Source organism: Sapajus apella, unplaced genomic scaffold (assembly GCF_009761245.1).
Source record: "Sapajus apella isolate SASKATOON/1434 unplaced genomic scaffold, GSC_monkey_1.0 scaffold45, whole genome shotgun sequence".
Taxonomy (NCBI): Eukaryota; Metazoa; Chordata; class Mammalia; order Primates; family Cebidae; genus Sapajus; species Sapajus apella.
The window spans coordinates 16,709,294-16,735,607 of NW_022436985.1; the positions used below are offsets into that span (position 1 = coordinate 16,709,294).

At 36.3% G+C, this 26,314-nt stretch overlaps 1 protein-coding gene across 3 annotated transcripts in view; it reads left to right on the top strand.

Annotated features, from left to right (window-relative positions):
* Positions 1-26,314, top strand: part of PRKG2 (protein kinase cGMP-dependent 2) — a 121,079-nt gene that overhangs the window by 67,204 nt on the left and 27,561 nt on the right. Inside the window, exons 10-14 of one of the 3 annotated variants that reach the window (XM_032239808.1) lie at positions 610-708; positions 2,331-2,484; positions 4,622-4,758; positions 7,461-7,550; positions 9,656-9,797. In XM_032239808.1, coding sequence (XP_032095699.1) covers positions 610-708; positions 2,331-2,484; positions 4,622-4,758; positions 7,461-7,550; positions 9,656-9,797 — 622 coding nt within the window. The remainder of the gene's footprint in view (positions 1-609; positions 709-2,330; positions 2,485-4,621; positions 4,759-7,460; positions 7,551-9,655; positions 9,798-26,314) is intronic. The other 2 variants (XM_032239809.1, XM_032239810.1) reach the window with 2 other exon arrangements.

Sequence of the window (26,314 nt, forward strand, 5' to 3'; positions counted from 1 at the left end):
AACCTGTGATCCAGGAAGGGTGAGAAAGGTGAAGAGATGTTGGCTGAGTCTAAGACAGAAAACTACTAAGTTACGGCAAAACGTATTGGATTTAATTATGAAAGAATGTGAAATGGAGTTATCTTGAAACAAGAGATAAATGTTATCCTTGATTTAAAATACACACACACACACACACACACACACACACACACACACACACACATATATATATATATATATGGCTTAACTTAATTAAGCAAAGTTAAAAGAACCTGTAACCCCTGTAACCTGTTGATTCAGTAAACAGATCTTGTAAGGCTGCTCCCTTTCCACTATCTTCTTTAAAAAAACTTGTTGTTAAACCTCAAATACAAGGCAGAAACCTATTTTAAAAAGTTTTCTGTTTTCACTAATAGCCCTTTTGCTTTTATAAATTCAAAGGATCAACTACATATAGCTTTTAATAACCATTCTATGTATTACATCAACCTTAACATTTTATAAGTTATTTTAAAAATGATTTATAAAGTCATGAATAACCAGCTAGTGTTTTATGAGCTTAGAAGAATGTCAAGTTGCCTTGGTAACTATTAGCACAGAGCATTTTATTTTATTTTATCTGTTTAGAACATTCAACCAAACTGTCGGTACATTTGAAGAGCTGCAAAAATACCTTGAGGGATATGTGGCAAACCTGAACCGTGATGATGAAAAAAGACATGCCAAGTAAGTGAAGGAATGTTTTCCTGAGCCAGAGCTGACTTCCAGCAGCTGATAAAGAAGGGAACAAAGGGTGTGACTTGCTGTGTGGTAATTCTTAATGTGCCTTCACTAGAAAATTCTGGAGAGTTCTTTTTAATTTTTCTTCCACAAAAACAGCACCACTTCCATTAGAATGGATATTATCTAAGTCTATAAGTAGTCTACTCCTTTTTTTTTGGGTGATGAGTAGGAATGTTAAGGAGAAATTTTCTAATCCAGGGCTTTACAAAAGGGATATTTTATGTTGCCTGGTGACTTAGCTCAAAAAAACATTAATACTTGATTACAAGTAAAGAGCAGGGTTACCATTAGAATTTTTTCAAAATATAAGGAAACCATTACCCAGGGATATGTGGAGGAGGGGTTTGAGTAGGTCTCTGAATGCAGTAATAGTGATTAATTTTTTTAAATTTACTAGAAATTTCTACTTTTGTTAAATGAAAATTATTTGAAAATTGTTTGCTGAAACATTTTTACAGTGAATGCTTAAGCATATGTTCACTAGATAGTGCTATCAAACCCATATAGTCAAAATTCTTAGAAAACTTAAATTTGAATAATATTCCGTCAGTACTTCATATGTTTTTTGCAAGCAATACATTTGCAGTTTTTATGATGAAACCCTCTTGTGGTAACAATTTGTGAATATATAACCCAGAGCAGTAAATCTTAATTAAAAGACAAAAAAATGGGTATTTCCAAACAACAGTACTTAGATATAAAGTAAAAAATGTACTTGTCATATTTCACAAAGCAGTTATTTTGGTTCAGCCATGCAAAGCTTCAAGATCTGATAGAAGCAGAAAAACATAGGAAATATTCTCATTGGGGCATTCTCCTGTATATGACACAAAGGAAGTGGCTCTCTGGTTTTATTCTCTTTCATTGACTGCTTTTTATGTTTTTTTAAAATAGCTTTATTGAGGTTTATGTATTTTTAATTTTGTTTTGTTTTGTTTTGTTTGAGATGGAGTCTCACTTTGTCACCCAGGCTGGAGTGCAGTGGTGTGATCAAGACTCACTGCAACCTCAGTCTCCCAGATTTAAGCAATTCTCCTGCCTCAGCCTCCCGAGTAGCTGGGACTACAGGCACCTTGCCACCACACATGGCTAATTTTTGTATTTTTTTAGTAGAGATGGGGTTTCACTATATTGGCCAGGCTGGTCTCGAACTCCTGACCTTGTGATCCACCTGCCTCAGCCTCCCAAAGTGCTGGGATTACAGGCATGAGCCACTGTGCCTGGCCATATTTTTAATTAAAAAAATTTTTTTTCACATTGAGGAGAAATCTAAGAGGTATATTTTAAATATCACAAACGATACCCATTTTATCTCTCATTGATTCAATTTGACATTTGTCTGTTTTTTGGTGTATATGTATGTGTTAATTTCATGTTTGTTTATTCTATTGTTTTCTCCCTGCTTGGGACTGAATCTTATCCATAAAAGTTGAGATAGCCTGTGTGGCAACTATAAATCATAGTTACAGCAGAAATCAGAATGTCATAGGAGTGAAATTTATGTATGGCATGACACCTGCTTGATTATGGGTGTGTGTGTGTAAAGTTTCACTTCTCTTGTCCAGGCGGTCCATGTCTAACTGGAAGCTGTCTAAAGCGCTGTCTTTGGAAATGATTCAGCTGAAGGAGAAGGTGGCCAGATTTTCCTCATCATCCCCATTCCAGAACCTTGAGATTATTGCAACACTGGGCGTTGGTGGGTTCGGAAGAGTTGAGCTTGTAAGGGGTTTACGTTTCAAGCATCTGAGAGAAGCCTTTTGACATTTTTTTTTTTGTTTTATGTTCCAGCATATCTTGGAGGAATATATGAATTGTTACTGCTATCTTAAATGTTGCTTTGAACTGAAATTGAGAAAGTAAACTTTTCACTCTGTATATTGTATAGTAGCAGGTCTGTCCTAGTAAGTAACTTGTAATAATCAGCTGCTAGTTCAAGCTTACATCACATCTTTCGTGAATTTTGTTCTTGATGATTATCAATGTACCAAGAAAGCACTTACAAAAGGAAACATTAAAAATGTATTTTCGAACAGCAAATATGTGTCTATATACACATTTATGACACATTTAGTCTCTATTCACCAAAGAAAAGAAAAATGTGTCAGATGAAAATGCCACAGAAATGAAATATTCAGTGTTACAGTTCTGTTCTTTAAACAACTCCACTACCATGTCTGTATTTCACCTTTATTACCTTATTTTTGGGCTGCTCAAAATTTCATATGTGAGAAAAGACAAGATGAATGCAAGGGAACATTCGGAGAGCAGCCTTTTGTAGTGTTGATCAGGATATCTGGGAACTTACAGCCTAATTTCAGTTGTGCCTTCCATATCACCCCCTCTCTGAGCTATCAGCTTCCAAGGAGTAGCGAAAGTTAGTACTGTCAAATTAAGTGTTCTGAGGAAACTGTGGAGTAGAGATCTGTGACCTTACTGGGTACAGATGGCTCTGAGGTCTTGGCAATTACCAGGTCCTTTAGCCCATCAGATTTTTAAGGATTCATTAAGGATTCACCAAACCTTAACTTCTGGGAACTCTGTTGACCCCTTGGTCTGCTGGCTGGCCCTGGGCATGGTAGATTTGAAATGCTGTCAGGGGAGTCTGGACACTACACTTCACACCTAGTCCTTACTTCATCTCTGATGGGGTTGGGGACAAATGATTCCTTAGGACAAAGCATGTGTGTAATGTCTCTTATGCCTTAAGGACAGATAAAGATAATACCCGTCTGCAGTGGTATTTTTCATCAACGTTTGTGACAAAAGGATTGAATTAACAAAGCTGCAATCTGTTTTTCTAATAATAATTGAAGCAGTAAATCCACCATTGATTTAAAAGTCATGGGCAACACTAATGGCAAACGTGAGCAAAATATGGAATGCAGTCATTTCTGCACAATATAGTTATTTGTCTAGCATAGTCTGCTTATGGAGTTTTAAATCTATCAAAAAAGTATTTTAAAATCTTTATTTCCTTTAGGGAAATACTCCACTGTGCATCTAGAGGAGTACTGTTTAATAAAACTGTGCTGAGGGAAACGTCCTGTATCTGCGCTGTTCAATAGGGTAGCCACTAACTAGACATGACTGTTGAGCTTTTGAAATGTGACTAATATAACTCAGGAACTGAATTTTTAACTTTAATTAATTTAACTTTAAGTAACCTCATGTGATTTGCAGTTATCATATTGGATCGTACAGATACAGAACTTGATTTCACATATCTTGCGTTAGACTGGGTGCAGTGGCTCAAATTTGTAATCCCAGCTCTTTGGGAAGTCAAGGTGGAAGGATTGCTTGGGCTCAGGATTTTCAGATTAGCTTGAGCAACATAGTGAGACCTCATCTTTATAAAAATTACAAAAATTAGTCCCAGCTACTCAGAAAGCTGAGCTGGGAGGATAGCTTGAGCCCAGGAGGTCAAGGCTGCAATGAGCCCTGATTGTGCCACTGCACGCCAGGTGACAGAGTGAAACTGGTTTTTAAAATAATAATAATAATAATAACAATAATAATAATAATATATCTTTCCTTGAAAGCAAAGTGAATAATACGAAAAAAATGTCTGGCAATTCTGGTCAATTTTTTTATGTCACCCAGTTAAAAACAGAATAGCTATCTAACTATTAAGTCTAACAGAATTTTGTTTTAATACAAAAATTTTGGAGCCACATCCCAGATAGATGAACTATTCTAGAAATTATGATGAAAGGGAAGTGTGTACATTTGGATAAAAGTTCTCAGAGGGATAAGTGTTAAGGGCTTCCATAAACATGGAACAATTTTAACTCTTGTCAATTAGCATGTTTATGTAGCTATAAGTTAATTTTGATGTATCTTTCCATTTCTTACATAGGTTAAAGTAAAAAATGAGAATGTCGCTTTTGCTATGAAGTGTATAAGGAAGAAGCACATTGTTGACACTAAGCAACAGGAGCATGTCTACTCAGAGAAGAGGATCTTGGAGGAACTGTGCTCTCCATTCATTGTGAAGTAAGTGAGCCCTTGGCTTCCTAGGACTTAGGATTTTTGTACTCTTTATTTATTTAAATTATTTTTATTTTTATTTTTTCTGGGTACATAGTATGCATATATATTTATCAGGTATGTGAAATATTTTGATACAGGCATGCAATGCATAATAATCACAGCATGGAAAATTGGGTATTCATACCCTCAAGCATTTATCCTTTGTGTTACAAACAATCCACTTATACCCTTACAGTTATTTTACAATGTCCAATTAAATTGTTGTTGACTGCAATCCCCCTGTTGTGTTATCAATTGCTAGATCTTATTCATTCTTTCTGTTTTATTTTGTACCTATTAACCATCTACCCCTCCACCCCTGTCTCCCCACTACCTTTCCCAGCCTCTGGTAACCATCCTTCTATTCTATCTCCATGGATTAAATTGGTTTGATTTTTAGATCCCACAAATAAGTGAGAACATGTGATATTTGTCTCTGTATGTCTGGTTTATTTCACTTAACATAATGATCTCCAGTTCCATCCATGTTGTTGCAAATGACAGAATCTCATTTTTTTGTATAGCTCTTCTTTTAAACTTTCCATGAAAGAGGGCAGAAAGAAGAGAGGGAGGTCTCGCTCTGGATTCTCCATCCCAGTCACAGCAACAGTACTAAAAATGTTAGAAGTTTGAGATCTGGGATCAGATGTTTTCCAGTTGTTTTTATTCTTGAGTAAACATCACAAAAGTGTGTGTGTATATATATATGTGTTTGAGTATGTATATATGTAAATATAAAATTATTGGGGAATAATTTGAACTGGTTATTTTATTCAGACCTAATGCAGAACTGGGGACTAGGGAAGCAAAGATTTGTAAGAAACTCCTCAGAAAGCATCCTGATGTTGAATTTCTGTAGAGGTGGCATTTGGGTATATGTGGGATGCCAAGGTGGAATATACCCTGGTGTTAGCAGTACTGTAAGTACCAAAACATCCATGTCCTAATAGTTATTCTTTCCGTAACTGTCATAAGAGTTTGCAGAAAAAATATTTATTATAGGCCACAGCTCTCCATCCTTGTAAATTCATGGGTAGTGGCGTAAGCCAATTTATGCTTTCGTATATGTCTTAATGCCCCAGAGCATAGTTTTAGTGATCCGGGCAATTAAAGTGTCCCTATAATGGCTAGAATTTATGCTTTTTGATCAAATGCTTTAAAATACACTTTATGCCAATCTATATTTCCAGATCCATTTTTTTCCCTCAAGATTAACAAAGAAGTTTGAACCCAGGTGGTACTGGCAATAGAGAGTCATGCAATTATCTTTATATTAATTATGTTCCTAGAATGGATGCCCTTTTAAAATTAATATTTCATTAATAAGCTATGATGAGCAGCTTCAGGGCATAGATTAGATTGCATTCATTGTCTTATCTTCAACTCTTTCCAAAGTGTCTGGCATGTAGTAGGGAAAAAATGTGAAGAATAAATATTAATGACAACATTTATTGAGAAATTAACATACCAGATGCTGCTATAAGTTATATCTTCTATATGTATAGATAATCAACACATTTATCTCACTGGTCAATTAGAATCAAATGTGTGTGTGTGTGTGTATATATATATATATATATATACATTTCAATGAATATATATCAATAATATATATATTAATGATATGTGATCAGTATAGAGTAAAATGAAAATATATGTTCATTGAGAAACAATGAGAAAACAGAGGTTGCGGAGCTGATAAATGTCTGACCTGGATTCAAGCCTTGGCAGCTTGGTTCAGAACCCACACTTGGAACCATTTTACCTGATTGCTTCTTCTATCTCTACATGATATGGCTGCTCTGCTGTTTGCTTTGGCCTGGGTGCAGTGCTAGGCAGAAAAGGAGGGGGGTCTCTTGATGATTAAGACCCCAAAACTGCTTTTACACAACGTTGAAACTGATGCCCTGCCCAGGTCCCATTTCGGAGCTGAGCCCCCATTCTCCCAGTTTCTAGGAGTGTGGTTGTCAGCTGAAGACTCTAGCTCACTTCCTCTCTGGACTTTCTTTTTTGATTTTTTTTTGGTGAAGAGAACCACCTTGCCCAAGATTATATGCTGTCTTCAGGGACATCCGTCTAACATCTGCAGGGCCCCTTGAAGCTGAGACTTTTGTCGAAACTAAAACATAGCCCAATTCTACTTCCTTCCTCCCTGGCAGACATTGTTTCCAATTGCACTCCCCTCTAAACTGACTGCTTGCAAATCTGTCTCAGAGTCTATTTCCAGGGGAATCCAACATCAATTAACCAACTAGGGGACATAAGACATGGACATGAATAACTACTAAGCAAGGCAGATCTTAAAGACCTACTCAGAGGTCTCTGAGTTTTTGGAAAAAGGAGAGGCCATATTTGGTAATTAGAATAATGTGCTGTTTTGTTTAAAAGATGGCCTTGTAGATTGACCCTGAAGAATGGATAAAATTTTTACAGTAAAACTGAAGTTAAGTTCACTCTGTGGTTAGAGAAAGGGCAATCTAAGTAAAGAAATCCATAGGAGCAGAAGACAGTAGGGAAATCAGAGAATTTGGCCAGTGTAGTTGTGGGATATTTATATGGAGATAAGGATTATTGTTCATAATGTTATGGTGATAGTTCTAAGCAGCTTTAAAAAGGTTTTTAAACTAGATTTCTAAAAATAATCATGTTTTTATCTGTCTTCACAGATTATATCGTACTTTCAAGGACAATAAGTATGTATACATGCTTCTGGAGGCCTGCTTAGGTGGGGAGCTATGGAGTATATTAAGGGACAGGTAATGAAAAAGTTTGTGTACTCACATCTGGTCTAATGGGTGCTATATTTATGATCATTTAAAAAGGCATAGAGGAAATTATTAGGAAATTATTATAAGCAAATATCATGTGATAAAATAAAGCAGTAATAGTGATATTTTATGAGCTAACACTACAATAGTGCCATAACACCTCACAAGGTGGTTGTTGTCATCTCTATTATAGGGTTTAAAGAATCCCAGACTAGAAAGAAGGTGAACTATCCCAGATTACACGAACAAAGCAGAGTCAGGGTAAAAACCCAGTTGTTTCTGATTCCAAATCTCCTAGCAGAAGTAGGATGGTAAACAACGGTGGGGGTGGAGAGTGCGTAAGCCCTCACTGAAAAGCAGAGCAAGATGCCTGCAAAGATTCAGTTTTACACAAGGGATGGTTCTCACACAATTAAAACCACAGATACTTACTAAGCACCACCTATGTAAAAGGCTCCAGACTGCACAGTTGGGGTTAGGAGGAGAAGCTCTAGACAGTGTGGACTTTTCTAACCAAAAGAGTAAAAGTAAAAACTTTTTCTCCAACGAGTTCGGAGCTTCCTTGGGAGTTTATGTATACAGTTTTAAAACATTTCATTGTTTAGTGAGAAAACCAAATGATGACAAAGAAGTTGAAAATTTGTAGTTAAATAGTGTTGTAGATGGTAAGCTTCAAGGAGGGGAGAGAGAGAGAGAATGTGATGGTAGAGGAAGGATTTGAATTAAACTCTAAACATGACCAAAATTTGGAAAGGCAGAGAGGTAGGGAAACTGCTTTAAGACAGAGCAGGGAAGTTGGGGTAGTATTAGGTCTCTTTGCGGATGAACAGAAGAATTTGGGTGGAAGATAAAGTCAACAGAAGAAGGCATGAGAATGTAGATTGGATTAGATTGTGGGAGTTGATGCAAGGCCACATATTTAGAATGATACCTGGGCCAGTGTTTTTCAAAGTTGGCCACACAGTGCATTCACGTAGAAAGCCTTTACACAGTAATACTGGGCCCTAATGCCAGAGGTTATGATTTATTTAATCTGGGATGGGGTCCAGTAAATGATTTTTTAAATGCTTCTCAGGCAATTTTAATGTGCATTTATGGTTGAGAATCACTGACTTAGGCAAGAAAATAACATTGAGCATCTGAGTTGACGATGAATGTGTTGTGTCAGGAACATTTTGTTGGACAGATTTGAATGGAGAGAACCTCAAAGGATGAAGAGACTTTCATGACACCTGCAAATGCATTAGCCTCTTCTATCTTTGCTTCAATAGGCAAATTTGTTGAGAAAAACGAAATCATTTTAGGAAAGGGACTTATCGCTACCTGTTAAGCACTGTGCTTAATCCTGAAAACACTTTTAAGTAAGTAGCAAACCCGTTTTACTGATATGGATTCTGAGCCTTTGAACAGTTAAATGACTTGATCAAGGATATAGTTAGTAAAATAAACAGGTGTCAAATGTAGTTTCTGTCACTCCAAAGCCACATTCCTCTGTGAGACCATTTGGCAAATAACCACTACATTAAAAAAAATTCAGTCTGTAAAACTACACCTAGTGCTGAAAGAGGGGACTCTAATAAAAGATCAAGAGGCACCAAAAAGAAAAGAGTTATGTCCCCATTTCTACCTGGGTTACTCTTACGTACTATGCAAACAGGAAATGAAAATAATCATTTGAGTCATTTTTAAGTCAAGTAATAAAGTGCAAAAGTCTGGGTTAAGCTCTCCACTGAAATAGTTGCAGTTTCTCCAGAGTTTGTGATGGGTGTTTAAAGAAGGTTTTTGTTTTGGATTTTTCTGTTTCACATGTTCATGTGTGATTACCAGAAACAGTTACTGGTATTTTAATTTTAGTGAAATAGTTCTTGTTTGTATCACATATCTCCCTGAATTGCCTTATGATTTGCAAACAGCTTAATAATATTTTATTTTAAAATGTATTATTTTATACAATGTATAAATGCATTTTATTGTTGATACCCCGCAAAATATTCATATTGCATAAATTTGCCAATCCAGTAATTGATTTGACACCTAGAACGGCACCAAAGATGTGTATCCAGAGTATTAAAGGGGAAATGATTTCATTGCAGAGGCAGCTTTGATGAACCCACCTCCAAATTCTGCGTTGCTTGTGTGACAGAAGCATTTGATTACCTGCATCGACTAGGTATTATCTACAGAGACCTGAAACCAGAAAACTTAATTCTAGATGCTGAGGGTTACCTTAAATTGGTAAGACAAGTTTTCTCACTTACAGTCTTATATGAATTTTTTCCTCTGGCAAACGTTGTGTTATAGTTGCAACTTCCTTTTTAATTTTGGTGCAGCTGTTGTTCTCTCTTTGGGGGATATGGCCTTTGGAATTTAGAGACAATACAGGGAGCAATGTTACACGTACATTATTTTTGACCTAAGAATTTATTAGTAACTCCCACTGAAGATTCATAGAATAGATTGCCTTTAAAATTGGATTTTTTCAGTAGTTTTGTTTAATTTTTAGTAATTTTAACTATTTTTAAATTGATAATTGCTACACTTAGGGAGTGGCTATGAGGAATAAGAAAAGGTGATAATATGATTGCTGCCCCAAGATATCAACTGTCTGTATAAAAAGAGAAGATAAACATAGAGACGTTAGTACTTTTCTTGGACTCTTTGGAGGTGATTATAATTGGCCCCCAGGGTTTAACATCACAACCCTGGAGTACAGACTTCTTGAGGATAAAGACTTTCCTTGCTGTCCATCTCTGTAACTCGCCAATCCCTAATATGAACTCCTTTGAACATCACACTAAAGAAAAAAATTATTACCAGTCACATAAACTGCTTTCAGTGAGAAACTGTAATAGACCGAATAGTCATAACTGAGGGGAAAGCAAGGCACTTTGGACCTCAGGAAGGAACCCCACTAGAATGGGGAACCCAAGCTTTTTCCTGAGTCCATTTTCACTTTAAGGATGTTAAACAATTTCTGGACTTAACATTTACAAAGATATTAAAAGTTTCTCACGTCAGAACTTGTATAAGAGGAAATAAAAATAGCTACCATTGAACGGGCAGTTACTATGTTTAAAGCTACTGTGATAACTAAACCTTTTACAGTTAACCTATTTAACAATCTATAAGATAGGTTAGATAGGTTTTATCACCTACATGTTATAGTTGTATAATTCATCCTTAGGAATTAAATGTATTATGTGTAATTGCTAAGATATTGTTCTCCATGGTAAAAGAGTAAAATAGAAGCCCTTTCATGTGAAATCTGGCTAACTTCCAAGAAACATTCTTATTCATTCAAGCTTTATTTTATCCATGAAAGATAGCTTTGAGAACTGGTGAGTTACTAACACTAGCCCCCAATCACTTCTGTTTTTCACAATTCCTTCCTTGGTTATGCTCTCTACATTGCTTTACAGAAATCCTTTGGAGTATTGCAAAAGTAAAACTAACATGAGGGATGCAGACAATTCAGTAGCTCCATCTCTTTTTTCTCATAACTGATTTTCTTAAAAAGCTGTTTTTTAAAAAACATTTCCCATGTATGGGCATAGATGTCAGTAAGTAACTGCTGTTATCATTCTGCTAATTCATTTGCCAATCAGCTAAACAAAGAATAAGAACTACATTTTTCAGTAATTAAAAAGTAAATATTGAATATTTCAATTTCTAGCTATATATTAAGCTACATATCTTGAAATCTTCTCACTACAAAATGTCTACTGGATGAAACACGAAAACAGTATGAAATATATGGCTGAGTTTATAAGACAGCATTAGAATTCCTCTGGGGTTTGAAAGCAAACTCAAGCAGTGGTATCTGGTGGAAGTCACACATTGAAGCTGCCATCCGACTTGCACCTAGCAATCCTAGCGGTCTAGAGTTTTGATTTTAGTAGCTGTGCTCCTTGGGAACAGGGGACCAAGCTTTGGACCTATGTAATGTGAGTAGGTGAATCAGAGAACATTGCATGAAACTAGAAATCATATAGATTAAACTCTCACAGAAATAGAAAATAAGGAAAACTATCAAATTTATATTGACAGGTTACATGCAAAGAAACATGCTTTACTCATTTTTGGCTCTTGGTAGAGGAATAAAAACCTCTCCTCTAAGAATTCTTGGCCACAGGTTGGTCTTAATGGAGGTTGGGTACCCAGTTTTCAAGGATGGAAAAATCTAAGCAACAATTTAAATGAAATGAATCTATGCTTGTGGCATGCCCAAGGTCCCAAGAATCAATGTATATTCCTTTTGGAAGATACTCTGAACTCAGGACACAAAGAACTACTGGATCTAAAGTTCTAGGGAATATAAGCCAACATTAAAAAAGAAAATAAATGTATGAGGAAAAAAGCTATTATAAGCATTAGAGTCCAGGAACAAAAAGAGGAGAAGAAGACACATAAGTGCCTCATTTATTGGAGTAATCAGATATAGACTATAAAATAAATACATCTAATATGTTTTAAAACTAAGAGAGGGATAAAAAATGAGCAAGGATCAGACACTCAAAAAAGATCCAACAGGTTTGGAAGGAAACTAACAAATAGAGCATCTAATAAGAAATTAAGAGTATGATGATTGATTTTATTAATGGCAGAGTAGCTTGCATTGGACTACCCTCTTGATAAGAGTAATCGTAATTGAAGGCACTGAAAAGAAACAAGAGTAGATATGCAAGCTTTGTACAAAGGAAACCATATGAGTGAGATTCACATTAAAACAACTGTTATGCAGCTGTTCACTTCAGAACACTCTTCAATGTATAAGGAATGGGGAATAAGCCTTTAGTTAAAATTGCACCACCTCATGGTAAGATAGCATCTTTTAACAGGTCATGAACAAGGCAAGAATATCTGCTCTTACCTCTTTTATTTAACATTGTAATATAGGTCTCAGCAAATTAAATAAACTAAGAAAGAAAAATGAAAGCCCTGAGATTATAAAGGAAGATGTTACCTGTGTTTATCTGCAGACAACATGAGTTTTCATGTAGAAAAGTCTGAAAAATCTACCAAAGAGGTACTAGAAACAATAAGTTAAGCATGATTATAGGTACAAAGTCAATATACAAATAAAAATTCCACTTTTATATACTAGCAATAAAAATTCATAAATGAAATAAAATAACCTTCATAACACTGAAAATTATAAAATAATTTTGAGTAAATTTAATATGTAAGAAAGTATTAGACCTCTACATTAAAACCCACAAAATATCACTGAGAAAAAAATAACTAAATGGCAAAAAACACTATGTTAATGGATTAGATAATTTAATATTTGATAAGATACTCTCCCCAAATTGGTCTAAGATTCAATATGACTGCATTAAAATTTTGAGCAGCAATTTTTTAAAGAATAGAGGCATTTATTATAAAATTTACATATATATGCAAAATTATTAGAAGGGTCAATAAACACTTTGAAAAAGAATAAAACTTAAAAATGTATGCTATCAATATCAAGACTATAAAGCTACAGTAATCAAGGCAGTGTGATATGGGTAGAGAAATAGACAAATAACCCAGTCTAATAGAATAAAGTCCAAAAATAAACATGCACAGTCAGCACTAAAATCTTTTCAAAAAGCGTTGCTGAAACAATGGGATATCCATATGTGGAAATAAAGTAACCTAAATCCTGCCACAAACCATATACAAAAGTTAATCCTAGATGAATTTTAGACCTGTAAATCACCTAGACATAAACATAGGGTAATATTTTCACAATTTGAGGTAGGCCAATATTTCTTATAATAAAAATAATATTAATTTTAAAAGAAAAAAAGACAAACTGGGCTCCATCAAAGTTAAAGATTTCTGATCATCAAAATACACTGTTAAAAAAATAAATAGTCATGCCATAAGCTGTATTAAAATATTTGCAATATATGTGTACCTGACAAAATGCTTGTATCTAGAATCTATAAAGAACTCTGACAAATCACTAATAAAAAGACAACTTTTAAAAATGATCAGCATCTTAAAAAACCACTTCACAGTCGCTGGCAAAATGGGTGAATAGGAAGAGATCTGATCTGCAGCTCCCAGTGAGATAAACCCAGAAGCCAGGTAATTTCTATATTTCCAACTGAGGTACCTGGCTCATATCATTGGGACTGATTAGACACGGGGTGCAGCCCATGGAAGGTGAGCAGAAGCTGGATGGGGCATCCCCTCACCCAGGAAGCACAAGGGGTTAGAGAATGCCCTCCCCTAGCCAAGGAAAGCCATAATACACTTGTCCTACGGTCTTCGCAATGTACAGACCAGGAGATTCCCTCAGGTGCCTTCAATACCAGGGCCTTGGGTGGCAAACACAAAACTGGTGGCCATTTGGGCAGACAATGAGCTAGCTGCAGGAATTTTTTTTTCATACCCCTTTGGCACCTGGAACACCAGAGAGACAACCATTCACTCCCCTGGAAAGGGGGCTGAAGCCAGGGAGCCAAGTGGTCTACCTCATTGGATCCCATCCTCACAGTGCCCAGCAAACTGACATCCACTGGCTTGAAATTCTTGCTGTCACCACAGCAGTTTGAAGTTGACCTGGGATGCTGGAGCTTGGCGGAGGAGGGGCATCCACCATTACTGAGGCTTGAGTAGGCAATTTTCCCCTCACAGTGTAAACAAAGCAGCCAGTGAGTTGGAACTGGGCGGAGCCCACCACAGCCGCGCAAAGCCACAGTAGCCAGACTGCCTCTCTAAATTCCTCCTCTCTGGGCAGGGCATCTCTGAAAGAAAGGCAGCAGCCCTAGTCAGGGGCTTATAGATAAAACTTGCATCTCCCTGGAAGGTGGGTGCAGCTTCAGCAGACTTAAACATCCCTGCCTGGCAGCTCTGAATTGAGAAGCGGATCTCCCAGCACTGTGCTTGAGCTCTGCTAAGGGACAGACTGCCTCCTCAAGTGGGTCCCTGTCCCCCATGCTTCCTGACTGAGAGACACCTCCAAGCAGGGGTCGACAGACACCTCATACAAGAGAGGTCCAGCTGGCATCTTGTGGGTGCCCCTCTGGAACAAAGCTTACAGAAGAGGAGCAGGCAGCAAACGTTGCTGTTCTACAGCCTCTGCTGGTGATACCCAAGCAAACAGGGCCTGGAATGGACCTCCAGCAAATTCCAGCAGACCTGCAGCAGAGGGGCCTGACTGTTAGAAGGAAAACTAACAAACAGAAAGGAATAGCATCAACCTCAACAAAAAAGACATCCACACAAAAACCCCACAGGAAGGTCATCAACATCAAAGACGAAAGGTAGGTAAATCCATGAAGTTGAGGAAAAACCAGCTCAAAAAGGCTGAAAATTCCCAAAATCAAAAAGCCTCTTCTCCTCCAAAGGATCACAGCTCCTGAGCAGCAAGGGAGCAAACCTGGATGGAGAGTGAATTTGAATTGACAGAAGTAGCCTTCAGAAGGTGGGTAATAACAAACTTAACAAACTTCTTTGAGCTAAAGGAGAATGTTCTAACCAATGCAAGGAATCTAAGAACCTTGAAAAAAGGTTAGAGGAATTGCTAACTAGAATAACCAGTTTAGAGAAGAACATAAATGACCTGATGGAGCTGAAAAACAACAGGAGAACTTTGTGAAGCATACACAAGTGTCAATAGCTGAGTTGATCACGTAAAAGAAAGGATATCAGAGACTAAAGATTAACTTAATGAACTAAAGCATGAAGACAAGATTAGAGAAAAAAAAATGAAAATAAATGAACAAAGCCTCCAAGAAATCTGCAACTATGAGAAAAGATCAAACCTATGTTTGACTGGTGTACCTGAAAGTGATAGGGAGAATGGAACCAAGTTGGAAAACACCTTTAGGATATTATCCAGAACTTCTTCAACTTAGCCAGACAGGCCAACATTCATATTCAGGAAACACAGAGGACACCACAAAGATACTTCTTGAGAAGAGCAGCCCCAAGACAGATAATTGTCAGATTCACCAAGGTTGAAATGAAGGGAAAAATGTTAAGGGAAGCCAGAGATAAAGGTCGGGTTACCCGCAGAGGAAAGCCTATCAGACTACCAGTGGATCTCTCTGCAGAAACCCTACAAGCCAGAATAGAGTGAGGAACAATATTGAAAATTCTTAAAGAAAAGAATTTTCAACCAGAATTTCATGTCCAGCCAAACTAAGCTTCATAAGCAAAGGAGAAATAAAATCCTTTACAGATAAGCAAATGCTGAGAGATTTTGTCACCACCAGAACTGCCCAACAATAGCTCCTGAAGAAAGCACTAAAGATGGAAAGGAAAAACTGGTACCAGTCACTGCAAAAACATACCACATTGTAAAGACCATCGACACTATGAAGAAACTGCATCAACTAACGGGCAAAATAACCAACTAGCATCACAATGACAGCATCAAATTCATACATAACAATATTAACCTTAAAGGTAAACAGGCTAAATGCCCAAATTAAAAGGCACAGACTGGCAAACTGGATAAAGAGTCCAGACCTGTCAGTGTGCTGTATTCAAGACACCATCTCACATGCAAAGACACCTGCTCCTGAATGACTACTGGGTAAAAATTGAAATTAAGGCAGAAATAAATAGGTTCTTGGAAACCAATGAGAACAAAGACACAATGGACCAGAATCTCTGAATACTCCTAAGGCAGTGTTTAGAGGGAAATTTATAGCACTAAATGCCCACAGGAGAAAGTGGAAAAGATATAAAATCAACGACCTAACATCACAATAAAAAGAACTAGCAGGAGCAAACAAACTCAAAAGCTAGCAGAAGACAAGAAATAACAAAGAACAGAGCAGAACTGAAGGAGACAGTGACACAAAATCCCATTCAAAAAATTAATGAATCCTGGAGCTGGTTTTTTGAAAGATTAACAAAATAGTTAGACCACTAGCCAGACTAATAAAGACGAAAAGAGAGAAGAATCAACCACACACAATAAAAAATGATAAAGGGAATATCACCACTGATCCCACAGAAATACAAACTACCATCAGAGAATATTATAAACACCTCTATGCAAATAAACTAGAAAATCTAGAAGAAATGAATAAATTCCTGGACCCTTACACCCTCCCAAGACAAACCAGGAAGAAGTCAAATCCCTGAATAGACCAATAACAAGTTCTGAAATTGAGGCAGTAATTAATAGTCTACCAACCAAAAAAAGCCCAGGACCAGATGGATTCACAGGCAAATTCAGCTCATCAAAGATGAGCTGGTACCATTTCTTCTGAAACTATTCCAAACAATAGAAATAAAGGGACTCCCCCCTAACTCATGTTATAAGGCCAGTGCCATCCTGATATGAAAACCTGGCAGACACACAACAAAAACAAAATATTTTAGGCCAATATCCCTGATGAACATCAGTGCAAAAATCCTCAATAAAATACTGGCAAGCTGAATCCAGCAGCACATCAAAAAGTTTATCCACCATGATCAAGTTGGCTTCATCCCTGGGATGTAAGGCTGTTTCAACATAAGCAAATCAATAAACATAATCCATCACATAAACAGAACCAATGACAAAAACCACATGATTATCTCAATAGACGCAGAAAAAGCCTTCGATAAAATTCAACACTGTTTCATGCTAAAAACTCTCAACTAGGTATTCATGGAACATATCTCAAAATAATAAGAGCTATTTATGACAAGCCCACAGCAAATATCATACTGAATGGGCAAAAGTTGGAAGCATTCCTTTAGAAAACCGGCACAAGACAAGGATTCCCTCTCTCACCACTCCTATTCAACATAGAATTGGAAATTATGGCCAGGGCAATCAGGCAAGAGAAAGAAAGGGATTTAAATAGGAAGAGAAGAAGCCACATTGTCTTGATTTGCAGATGACATGATTGTATATTTAGAAAACTCCATTGTCTCAGCCCCAAATCTCCTTAAGCTGATAAGAAACTTCAGCAAAGTCTCAGGATACAAAATGAAAGTGGAAAAATCACAAGCATTCCTATACACCAGTAATAAACAGAGAGCCAAATCATAGTAAATGGAGTGAACTTTCATTTACAATTGCTACAAAGAGAATAAAATACCTAGGAATACAACTTAGGGATGCGATGGGTATGTGAAGGACCTCTTCAAGGAGAACTACAAACCACTGCTCAAGGAAGTAAGAGAGGGCACAAACAAATGGAAAAACATTCCATGCTCATGTATAAGAAGAATCAATATTGTGAAAATGGCCATACTGCCCAAAGTAATTTATAGATTCAATGCTATCCCCATCAAGCTACCATTGACTTTCTTCACAGAATTAGAAAAACAACTTTAAATATGGAACCAAAAAAGCCTATATAGCCAAGACAATTCTAAGCAAAAAGAACAAAAGTGGAGGCATCACACTACCTGACTTCAAACTATACTACAGGGTACAGTAACCAAAACAGGTATAGAGACCATTGGGACAGGACAGAGGCTTCAGAAATAACCCACACATCTACAACCATCTGATTTTTACAAACCTGACCACAACAAGCACTGGGGAAAGAATTCCCTACTTAATAAATGGTGTTGGGAAAACTGGCTAGCCATATGCAGGAAACTGAAACCAGACCCCTTCCTTACACCTTATACAAAAATTAACTCAAGATGAATTAAATATTTAAACATAAGATCTAAAACCATAAAAACCCTAGAAGAAAACCTAGGCAATACCATGTAGAACATAGGCATGGGCAAAGATTTCATGACTAAAACAGCAAAGGCAATGGCAACAAAAGATCCAAAGGGGTCTAATTAAACTAAAGAGCTTCTGCACAGCAAAAGAAACTATCAGCAGAGTGAACAAGGAACTTACAGAATGGGAGAAAATTTTTCCAATCTATCCATCTGACAGAGGGCTAATATCCAGAATCTACAAAGAACTTAAACAAATTTACAAGAAAATAACAACCCCATCAGAAAGTATCTGAACAGACATTTCTCAAAAGAAGACATTTATGCAGGCAACAAACATATGGGAAAAAACTCATCATTACTGGTCATTAGAGAAATGCAAATGAAAACCGCAAGGAGATACCATCTCACACTGATCATTAAACGTCAGGCAACATCAAAAGTCAGGCAACAACAGACGCTAGAGAGGATGTGGAGACATAGGAATGGTTTTACACTGTTGATGGGAGTGTAAATTAGTTAAAAAATCAGTGTGGCGATTCCTCAAGGATCTAGAAACAGAAACACCATTTCACCTAGAAATCCTATTATTGCATATATACCCAAAAGATTATAAATCATTCTACTATAAAGAAACATGCACACGTATGTTTATTGCAGCACTGTTCACAATAGCAAAGACTTGGATCCAACCCAAATGCCCATCAGCGATAGATTGGATAAAGAATATGGGGCACATATACTTCATGGAGAACTATACAGTCCTAAAAAGGATGAGTTCATGCCCTTTGCAGGGACATGGATGAAGCTGGAAACCGTCATTCTCAGCAAACTAACACAGGAACAGAAAACCAAACACCACATGTTCTCATTCATAAGTTGGAGTTGGACAATGAGAACTCATGAACACAGGTAGGGGGACATCACACACTGGGGCCTGTCAGGGAATGGAGGTCTAGGGGAGGGATAGCATTAGGAGAAATATCTAATGTAGATGATAAGTTGATGGGTGCAGCAAACCACTATGGCACGTTTATAGCTATGTAGCAAATTTGCATGTTCTGCACAGGTATCCCAGTACTTATTATAATGATAATAATAAGACTTCACAAAAGAAACTATAGAAATGGTCACTAAGCCATGTCAGTAGCCATCAAGGAAACACAAATTAAAACCACATAGGTGCCATTTCATATCTACTTAAAAAGATTTATAATACTGAGTGTTGGTGAGGATGTTTCTCTATGTTTCTATTAGGAAAAGAAACTCCGTTTCAAAGAATATCTAGTCAGTTTTTCATAGAGTGAAACATATACTTAGTCTGTGACAAGAAATTCCACTTTTTAGGTATTTATTCAGGAAAACTGAAGTCATATCTTCAAATATCTTGGCCACAAGTTCTATAACAACTTTATTCCTAATAGCCCCCAAATTGGAAACAGCCAAAATACCCATCATCAACTGAACGTATAAACATATAGTAGTGCACTCAGCAATGGAATGCTGCTCACCAGTAAAAAGAAACAACATGAAAGCATTTTTTAAACTGACAAGCAGAGGAAGCCACACACAGAAGAGAACCTTCTGCATGATTCCATGTATCAAAGTTCTAGAGCAGGTGGCAGACATCAATACAATGCTCTGGGAAAAACATTTGACTGGAAAGGAACATGAGGGAATTGAAATAATGGGAATGCTTACATCTTGACAGTACAGTAGCTGCGGCTACATCAGTATAATATGCATTAAAATTCAATGAACAGTACACTAAAAATCAATAAATTTTATTGCTTATAAATCAGTTTTAAAAACTGTAGCATAAAGGTTAAATAGCAGATGATTGACCCAAAAAAGAACACAATCTGTTAACTGAAAGATAAATTTAAGTAATTTACCTAGAATAGAGACATGAAAACATGGAACACAAGAACGAGAAATAAAAAGAGTTGGAGAACAGAGTGGCAAAATCATATAGAGAATGAGGGAAAAGCAATATTTAAGAAATAAAAACTGAATTTTTTTCAGAAATTAAAAAAGATGCCAATCATCAAGTAAGGGGACCCCAACAAATCTAAACTGGGATAAACAAGTTCCTATTTTACATAACAAATCACTCCAAAATATAATGGCTTGAAACAACAATAATCATTTATGGTCTCATGTGAGTAAGGAATTTGGAAGTGATTTTGCTTGAGATCTCTCAGGAAGTTGTAGTCAGGTGGTGTCGGGGGCTGCAGTCACTGGGAGGCTCACAGACCCATTAGACTAGAGAAATTGAATCCAAGGCGACTCCCTCATGTGCTGCAAGCTGATGCTGGCTATTCATTGGGTGCCTTAATTCTTCTACAGGTAGGCCTCTTCCTGGGACTGGTTGAATGTTCTCAGGGCATGGCAGCTGGCTTCCCTCCTAGTGAGTCATTCAAGAGACAATGAAAAAGCTATAAAGCTTTTGGAAGACCCGCTCTTCAAAGTCACACAATAGCATTTCCAATGTGTTCTTTTGACTACACAGGGCCTGCTCTTATTCATTGTGGGGTGAGGCACGTCAGAGTACCAAAAGGATATCATGGATGTTAGTTCTTGTAGTAGTGAAAGTACAAAACAAAAACAAAGACAAAGTCTTAAAAGCTATCCCAAGGAGAAAATATAGTTTACATATAGAAGAATAAAAATTATGCTTTCAGTTGACATCTCAGCAGCAACAATTGAAGCTAAAATACAGTAGAATTTAAAGTTTTGAAAAAAAGTAAATGAAAAACTTGCATTATATGCCCAGGAAAACTGTCTTTCAGGAAGGGTTAAATAAAGACATTTTCAGAAAAAGATAAAGGGTGTTTACTTCTCAATACAAAGGATATGCTAAAGGGAGAAAAAAAAAAGATCCCTGATGAAGAATCTGATATGCCACAAAAAGTGGTGACCATAAATAAATAGTAAACATATTAACTTTTTAAAAATTATGGCATAAAGTAATAATTGTCATTCCCATATATAGTATTAAAATTTTAAAAAATGTGAAGTAACTGAACATGCAAACTGAGAGAAGGTATAATTGGAATTAAAATAAAGGATAGAAGTTTTTTTTTATTGCATTTTAGGCTTTGGGGTACATGTGAAGAACATGCAAGAGGAATTTTTTTTGAGAAAATGTTATTTTAAAAAAAGCTGCAAAAGAGAAACAGAAAATCTAAAAAGTAATCAAAGAGAAAGCATAAATTAAGAAAATAGAAAATAAATACAGTATATGTAAATGGATTTTACTTAACTCTCCATTTAAAAAACAATTGTCAAATACATTTAAAAAATAAAAATGACCTATGTGATGTTTACAAGATATATGCTTAAAATATGAGGATCCACAGGTTGGAATTAAAAGGGTGGAATTCCTGGAGATAAGTGGGGTTACCACATGATCATGAAAGACCAATTTCACCAAAGTGATATAAAAATAATAATCTTTTATTTACCTAATGAAATGCTCCAAAAATAAAAATAAAGGAAACTCGGCAGATAAGGACATAAGAGCAATTGCATAAATTTTAATATATGGTCCTCAGAAATTGGTAGAACATTTAGATCCCAAATCACTAAAGCTTTAGAAGATGTATACAACACAAATAATACACTTCATCTAATGGCCTTGTATAATATTGTTCCCTATAGGTGGTGAATACACATTAACAAAATGTCATCATATACTGGGACATTAAGCAAGTTTCATGAAGTAGAAAAAATGGGACCTGATTAGGTTGGCAGCCCAGCAAAGCTGTTTTAGCTGACGTTCCTCAGCGGACAGTGGGACGGAGGCTGGAAAGGGTGGACCGAGGTGGGGTGTCCCCTGTAGCAGTACAACAGGACTTCCATCTGGGTGATGGACACTGTGGACAGTCCAGTTTTGGATACTATGTCTTATAAAAGTGACTTTGGTCTCATTCTACAAATTCTGATAATTGGCATTTTTATCCTACTTCATCAATTATTGGCAATATCTGTGAGAGGTCAGATACCTAAGGAAGGCAAGTAAGGGAAAGTTTGCTTGTCTGTTTTTCAGCAGAGGAAAAACCAGGGAAATCCCAGAAAAAAGGACCTAAATAAGAGGAGAAAAGTCTGGAGTTTGGAAGTGTGTCTTGGAAGCCTGTAATGGTGTGTCCTTTCTTAATAATTACAGATAATGAGTTTGTGCTAAGGGATTAAGACCTCATTCTACTCTTATTCCTTAGTCATGATTGAGATTGTCAGCCTGATTTTTTCTAAAATGAATCTCTCACGGGTTCAAGCTGTTTTTATCAGAAAACACACTGAGTGGAGATTAAAGAACTAAAGGATCATGAAAACTCTCACATCATTATATCTTACCTGCGCATCACAGAATTTCCTATATGTCATTTCACTTTTCAGGCCGAGAAGAGCTGATGAAGGCAATAGTGGTTAATAACCTTTCTTCTGGTTGTAGTGAATGAATCAATAACAATATTAAGATGTAGGGCAATACTTAAAGAATTTAAAGGAAAACCCACTTTGTTCTCAACCTATGTAGCATTTATATAATATCTAGCATTTTTGCAATTCTTCAGGAGAAAACTTGGTTTTACTCTAGCAAATAATAATCCAATAAAACTCAGCTGCTGCTCATCAATAAATGTCCTATATGAGTATATTGTTAACTCATGTGAAGTAGTACACCTCAGCTAAAATTCAGAGCCTGCCTACCTGCTTTTGCACAGGATGTGTTAACAGAGCAATTTAACCTTATACAGAGTATAAGAAAATATAATATAAGACATATTAAATGTTGATATCATTGCCTGACTCTTGATCACCTATCTGCCTCTCTACGCTGATAGCCCTGTAACGGCAAACTATGCTGGGTGTTTACTGCTGAACTTAGCATGTAGTTTAGCATATGGGAATGAATGAAACCAAAAATTTTTTGAAAAGATCAACAAAAGCAGTAAGTCTCTATCCAGATTAACTAAGAAAAAAAGAGACAAAGAGTGAAGACATAAATTATTAATATCAGAAATGAAAGCAGGCACATGGATTTCATAGATTTCATGGATATGGATTCTACATATTCCATGGATATTAAAATGATAAGAATACTATGAACATCTGTGTCTACAAATTTGATAATATAGATGAAATGGACTAATTCGTTGAAAGACACAATCTGTCAGAAGTCACACAAGAGGAATAGACAATTCAAATAGGCCTATATCTCTTAAAGAAGTTAAATCAGTAATTAATAACCTTCTGGAGCACAAAGAACCAGACCCAGATAGGTTTAGTGGTGAATTCCAGTCAACATTTAAGGAAAAAATAATACTGATTCTCTACCATGTCTTTCAGAAGAGAAAGCAGAGGAAATACTCGGTAACTGATTCTATGAGGCCATCATTACTTTAATACCAAAAGCAGGCATAGACATTCTAGGAAAAGAAAACTACAGTCCAATTTCTCCCATGAATATAGATCCAGAAGCTTCCAGGAAGATATTAACAAATAGAATATGTATAAAAAAGATTATATACTACAACCAAGTAAAATTTATTCTAGGTATTCAAGACTGGTTCAATATTTGAAAGTGAGTGAGTGCAATCCATTACATCAGCAGGTTGAAAAAAAAAGAGGAATCGAATTATTATATCAATAAATGCAGAAAAGCCATTTGACAAAATCCAATACTCATCCATAATAAAAAACTTTTAGTAAACCGTTAACAGAACAGAACTTTCTCAACATGATAGGGATATCTACAAAAAGCCTACAGCTCACGTCATCATACTTAATGATGAAAAACCAGAAACTTTTCCACTAAGATCACAAACAAGGCAAAGATGTCTCCTCTTACCAATCCTTTTCAGTATTACACTGGAAGTCCTAGTTAATGCAGCAAGACAAGGAAATATAGGGTACAAGGATTTGGAAGGAAGAAATAAAAGTCCTTGCTCACAGATGATGTGATTGTCTATGTGGGAAATCTTAAAGAATCAACAACAAAACATCTCATGGAACTAAAAGGCACTTATAGCAAGGTTGCAGGATACAAGGCTAATATGCAAAAATCAATCACTTTTCTATATACTAGAAATGAATAATTAGAATTTGAAATGAACAACACTATACCATTTACATTTGTACTAACAAAAATATAATAAGTTTAAATATAACAAAATATATGTAAGATCTATGTGAAGAAAACAACACAAATTTGATGAAAGAAATGAAAAAAAAAAACCTAAAATAAATGCGGAGTATTCCATGTTTATGGATTGAAAGACTCAGTATTGTTAAAAGAAAAACTTCAGTCAAATTCAATTTAAAAGAATTAAATGGATCAATGAATGATTCATGAATCGGACAGCCCCAGAATCACAGCTGATTCAGGGAGTTTCTAGGGGTACCTCATGGTCAGAATAAGTTTTTAGACAAAAACAGGAAAGTGACATACAGAAATCAGAAGTAAGATACAGAAACAGCTGGGGACTGGTTATAGGTTGGTGTTTTCCTTATTCGAACACCGTTTGAACACCGTTTTAACACTCAGTAGTGTATAAGTGGTTGAAGTATGGTTGCTGGGATTGGCCAAGACTCAGCTGTTGTTACAGGTGCATACTCCAAAGTTAGGTTTTCAATCTTGTCTACCTATCTGGTTAGGTTGCAGTTTGTCCACGAGGACTCAAATATAGAAGTATGGACTCCTTCTCAGGCCATATTTAGTTCGCTTTGACAGTATCCTTAATATGTCAGTTCTTCCCAACTTGATCTATTAATTCAATTTAATTTCAATCAAACTCTCAGCAAGTTGTTTTGTATATAGTGAGAAACTAATTCTAAAGTTTATATGTGGAAGCAAGAGACCTAGAGTAGCTAATATAATATTGAAAGAGAACAAAGTCGGAGGACCGACACTTCCCAATATCAAGACATACTATAAAGCTACCATAGTGAAGACAGTGTGGAATTGACAAAAGGAAAGACAAATAGATCAATGGAACAGAATATACAGCCCAGAAATAGATTCATGGAAACATAGACAATTGATGTTTGACAGATAAGAAAAAGCCATACATGGAGCAAAGATAGTCTTTTCAACAAATTCTGCTGGAACAATTATACATCCAGATGCAAAAAAGGTAAATCTAGATACAGAACGTGTATGCTTCATGAAAACTAACTCAAAATGGGTCAAAGACCTAAATATATAATGAAAAACTATAAAACTTTTAGAAGATAACATAGGAGGAAATCTAGAGGACTTTGAATATGGCAATTATTTTTCAGATTCAACACCAAAGGCATGATCCATGAGAGAAATAATTGATAAACTGGACTTCATAACAATCAAAAGCTTCTTGACTGGGCCCAGTGGCACAGATCTGTAATCCTAGCACTTTGAGAAGCCAAGGTGGCTGGACCACTTGAGCTCAGGAGTTTGAGAATAATCTGAGCAACATGGTGAAACCCCATCTCTACAAAAAACACAAAAAAATAGTGGGCATGGTGGCTCACACCTGTAGTTATCAGCTACTTTGTAGGCTGAGGTAGGAGGATTGCCTGAGCCCAGGAGGAGGAGGCTGGATTGAGCAGAGATCATGCCACTGCACTCCAGCCTGAGTGACAGAGTGAGACCCCGTCTCAAAACAAATAAAAAAACAAACAAACAAAACAAACTAACACTTCTGCCCTGTGAAAGACTGTTTAGAGGATGAGAAGACCCAGCCACTGGCTGGGAGAAAATATTTGTAAAAAACATACTTGATAAAGGATTGCTATAAAAATATATAAAGAATGCTTTAAATTGTAAGAAAGCAAACAACATGATTAAATAATGGGCAAAAGACCCGAAGAGACACCTCACCACAGAAGATATACAGGTCTCAAATAAACATATGAAACATGTTCAAAATTGTAAGTCTTTAGGGAATTGCAAATTAAAGCAATGAGATACCACTCCACACCTATTAAAGTGGCTAAATTCTAGAACACTGGCAACACCAAATGTTGATGGGAATACAAATGGTACAGCCACTTTAAAAGGCAGTTTGAAGGTTTCTTGCATAACTAAACATACCTTTACCATGTGATCCAACAATCATGTTTCTTGATATTCATGGAAAGCAGTTGAA